The sequence below is a fragment of the Arachis ipaensis genome, chromosome B09, assembly GCF_000816755.2.
Source record: "Arachis ipaensis cultivar K30076 chromosome B09, Araip1.1, whole genome shotgun sequence".
In the NCBI taxonomy this organism is placed as follows: domain Eukaryota; kingdom Viridiplantae; phylum Streptophyta; class Magnoliopsida; order Fabales; family Fabaceae; genus Arachis; species Arachis ipaensis.
Window position 1 is genome coordinate 21,197,784 of NC_029793.2, and position 3,783 is coordinate 21,201,566.

Here is a 3,783-nt window from a genome sequence, read left to right on the forward strand (position 1 = left end):
TCACTCTCACCTTCCACGAACAAGGCAAAAGCAAGGTATTTATTTATCTGATCTTCTCCCGTTTGAACTAATCATGATTCAGAATCTATATGCAAGTTGATGGTAAGCTTCTCTTAATCTGGTGTTTGCTTTCAGAGTTGTTGATGGTACAAATCCACAAGAGATAGAGATAACAACACCTGCTTTTAACGAAGCGAATTTTGAGAGGGTTGAAAGGTTAATCAAAGGTTGGTGTCTATTTCAGTATTTCTTCCGTCATACATATATATAATTTTGAGATTTGTTTCTTGATTTCTTCATGTTTATGATCAAATGAGCGAAATTAAAATAGAGGAAATGTAGGCAGACAATGAAACCCTAAGCTATTATTAGTTACTCATGTAGTGAAAACAAGTCTCCCTTGTGCAAAGATAGTAGAGATATGCCTCCTGTCTCCATTCCTCTTGGATATAATGAAATTAGCTTAAAATTAGTCCTGGAATATGTTTATTGTGTTCCTCTATTAGGAAGAGCAGAAATTATTTTGAAAATTCTGGGAGTGGATCAAGCGAAGAAAGGACAGGGTAGTAGGGGACTGCTCTGGAGATTATGATGTCAGATATGGAACTGGAAAGAATTCTAATGGCACTTAGTTTGGGAGAGGCATATTCAGAATTTAAATGAAAGGGCTGTGGTTTTTTCTGTACTGGTTTTTAAATTAATTGGATTCATGTTTCAGGTTTTTCATTGGTTTTTCGGAATTATTTGGTTGATTTGTTTCCCTTCTCCAAACATATCTTTGTCCTCAATGCCCTTGTCTCTTTTGTCTCGGGACAATAACCAATAGCTGCCAAAGAGATGTTGAAATGCTAAATTGTTAGCCACTGAGGTGGGTTGTTATTAGTTTTGAAAGATTTCCTTGATGTTCTGTTGTTGTGTTGGCTGACAGGGGGAATGCTAGAGAGATTGAAAGTTGACGAATGCAAATTGTATTTGCGAAAGAATTGTCTGAGGCTATCTGGAAATAAGGATGTACTTGTCCAGCGTATTAAGGAGCATCTGCAGTAAGTTATTATAATTATTATTATTTAAAATAAAACAATTGCTTACTTTGGTAAACCACATGGCATTTCTGATTCTGCTATATTTCCAGGATCATAAATGGTGGAGGGGAAAGAAAGTACCCACCCTCTAGCTTTGTATTGGACTGTAAAGGTGAGTGAATACTAATAATTTTCAAAATAAAAAAATTTGTGTTGAACTTTTTTTCTTTGGTGAGATATGTTGATTTAAATTTTAAACCTCTTTGTAGAATTCGTTTTTGTCAGGGATGTTTACAAGTAACAATATGATAATACTCACTAATATGTTTAAAAATTAAAAGAAACATTGTAGATGTTTGTTTTCCCCTCCATTTTTGCCCCTTAAGTACTTTGTTTTAAAAAGTATATGTTTTTTACTCATCATCAACTCCAATATTTTCCCTTTCACCAGTTGGTGAAATTTACACTTTACAATTCTAGTGTCAATGAGGATGTAAAGACAATTTCTATAATTCACTATAGACTGGAAAGTTGTAACTATGGTGGTTATGCCACTCATATTCTTATAGTTCTTGAATAATTAAATATCACGGTCTTCAGAATCTAATGAAAAGTGTAATGCAGGTGATGCATGCACTGGGGATGTTGTTTTGTTTGAGCAGAATGTTTATGAAATGTATGTAAGCTGTTCTGTTTCTGTTTCTGTTTCTTTATTTACTTCTTTTGTCCTTTTTCAAATAACTTTCAGTGTGTGATTGATAATAAAGATCTACCTTGCTTACAACACAAGAAAGCATACAATACGTCTAATAGACAGCATTTATTTATTCATTTATTTTAAATTTGACACATAAGTACATATAGTTGCCTTATTGGTTTTGTTGATGTTACAATTACTGCCATCTTTTTCCTGTTTCCTTATCAGAATTGGTTTTCTCAGGTTCAACATAGCATCTAGAAGTGCCAGCGGTCCATCATGTGGTAAAAGGACTGTTGCAGGCCGCATAGTGAAAGAAAGCTATGGCACTGCCAAACAGCAGCATACTTTTACAGTAAGAAAAAGAGAAATGTGTATTGTACCGTCCAATGAAGAAAAGGATTGTTCTTTAGTGAGAATTTTTCCTAGTTCACCCAATTCTACTCTTCACCTAAGAAATTCCCTAAGAAAAATGTTCTTACATGATGCTGACTTTATGGTGGCATTGGTCATCAATGATTTAAGCCGAGGTTATTTTCCAAGTAGAAGAATGCTATTATCATAGTTGTTAAACCCGTAGTTCATGAATTAAGCTACTATTTTTTTTTTCAACATTTTGAACCATTCATTCTTCCTTTTCCTTCCAGTAACAATGTGTGCATCTTTTTTTCTTTCTGATGTAGATTGAAGTACTATGGAGCAAAGGAGAAAAGCCTTTTCCTCCACTTCATCCCCTATTGATTAAGGGTCGAAACCTTTATAGGTTGAAGACTTTGAGACAGGTTCTCATTGTTTGACAGACCTTCTTCCCCCATCATTCTTTTTTAACCTTCTTCCTCTCATCATTTAATCTTTATTACCATATGTGTCTCTATTCTCCACTTCAGAAATGGGAGGATGAAGGGGAAAGGCAGAAAATATTGACGGAGAAACACTCGAGGGGATCTATTGCTCGGGAAGATAGAGAAGCAAGGGTACAAGAAAAAGTGAACAGAAAAGCAATTGTGGAAAACAGGTACCTTAAATAATTCTGGACTTTTCAAGCCTTCTTGTTTATGTTTGTAAAATTATGTGATGTCCTTTCTACATTCTACATTCTACAAATATTCAGGGTCTCCAGAAAGCATTCAGTAATACATCATCCTCATGCCATTAATCAAGAAAAACCAGCATTCCCATCTAAGAGTTCAGCTGTATCTGCCATTAATCAAGAAAAACCACCATTCCCATCAGTAGTGACTGAACAGGGGGGTAAGTCCGTTAGTTCTAGACGATCGAATGAATCGACATCTTTTGGTGTTAACCATGTAAATAACCAGCAAGATTGGAAGCACTCATCTGACCCAATCATTAAAGCTCAACTTGGTGACCTCCACTCCAAACAAAAAGAGCAATACCAATACCAATACCATCCTAGTGAGAGAAACAGGTTTGCACAAAGAAATCCTTTGACTAGTGCTAATCACCTTCTTCCGTTGCTGAACAACAGAGAAATCCACAAGCAAAAGCAGCTATGTAGATATTATGCTCGTGGGCGGTGCTATTTTGGGGACAATTGCAAATTTGTACATGATTTGATACTATCAAATCAAGAACAAAGTCTTATCCACTAGATAAAGTCAGCTACATGGATCAAACTATGTTTTTGCGTCCTATCATGTATCTTTGATATATGTCATGAAGATTCGACTAAGCTTTTATGCTGCCTGTCGAGAGCCTAACGTAACCCTTCTGTTTTATCCGGACTTGAGATTGATTATGCAACATAGGTGGAGTTAGGTGTTTGATACTATCAAATAATATTGTTTAAATCAATGAAAAGTGGTATATAGAGTGTTGTTTTTAAATTAGTTAATTCATATGTTAATCAAAATGTCACTCTTTCTTGTTGGCGAAATCATAATACTTGGAAAGATGATATTCTTCTAAGTAAAAAAAAATTCATATGATTATTGGGAGGTAAAATATCGAAAAGTGGAGATTGTTGGTGATTTTAAAAATATGAGAATAAATAGAATTCATTGTTGGCGAATTGTAAATTTTAAAAGGTGAATTTGGCAGCGC

At 34.8% G+C, this 3,783-nt stretch overlaps 1 protein-coding gene across 3 annotated transcripts; it reads left to right on the forward strand.

Moving 5' to 3' along the window:
- LOC107619473 (zinc finger CCCH domain-containing protein 62) lies at positions 1-3,570 on the forward strand. 3 transcript variants are annotated; one of them, XR_001615660.2, is made up of 10 exons: positions 7-35; positions 136-227; positions 929-1,043; positions 1,133-1,194; positions 1,647-1,698; positions 1,963-2,074; positions 2,403-2,501; positions 2,607-2,734; positions 2,831-3,383; positions 3,455-3,570. XR_001615660.2 is itself a non-coding variant. In XM_021111376.1 (9 exons), exons 3-9 carry the CDS (start codon positions 934-936, stop codon positions 3,330-3,332), a joined length of 1,065 nt encoding a protein of 354 aa, XP_020967035.1. In that variant the 5' UTR covers positions 1-35; positions 136-227; positions 812-933; the 3' UTR covers positions 3,333-3,566. The 3 variants fall into 3 exon arrangements, 2 of the variants coding, with proteins under 2 accessions (XP_020967035.1, XP_016177257.1); XM_021111376.1 differs by having other exon boundaries at positions 1-35; positions 812-1,043; positions 2,831-3,566; XM_016321771.2 differs by having other exon boundaries at positions 2,831-3,566.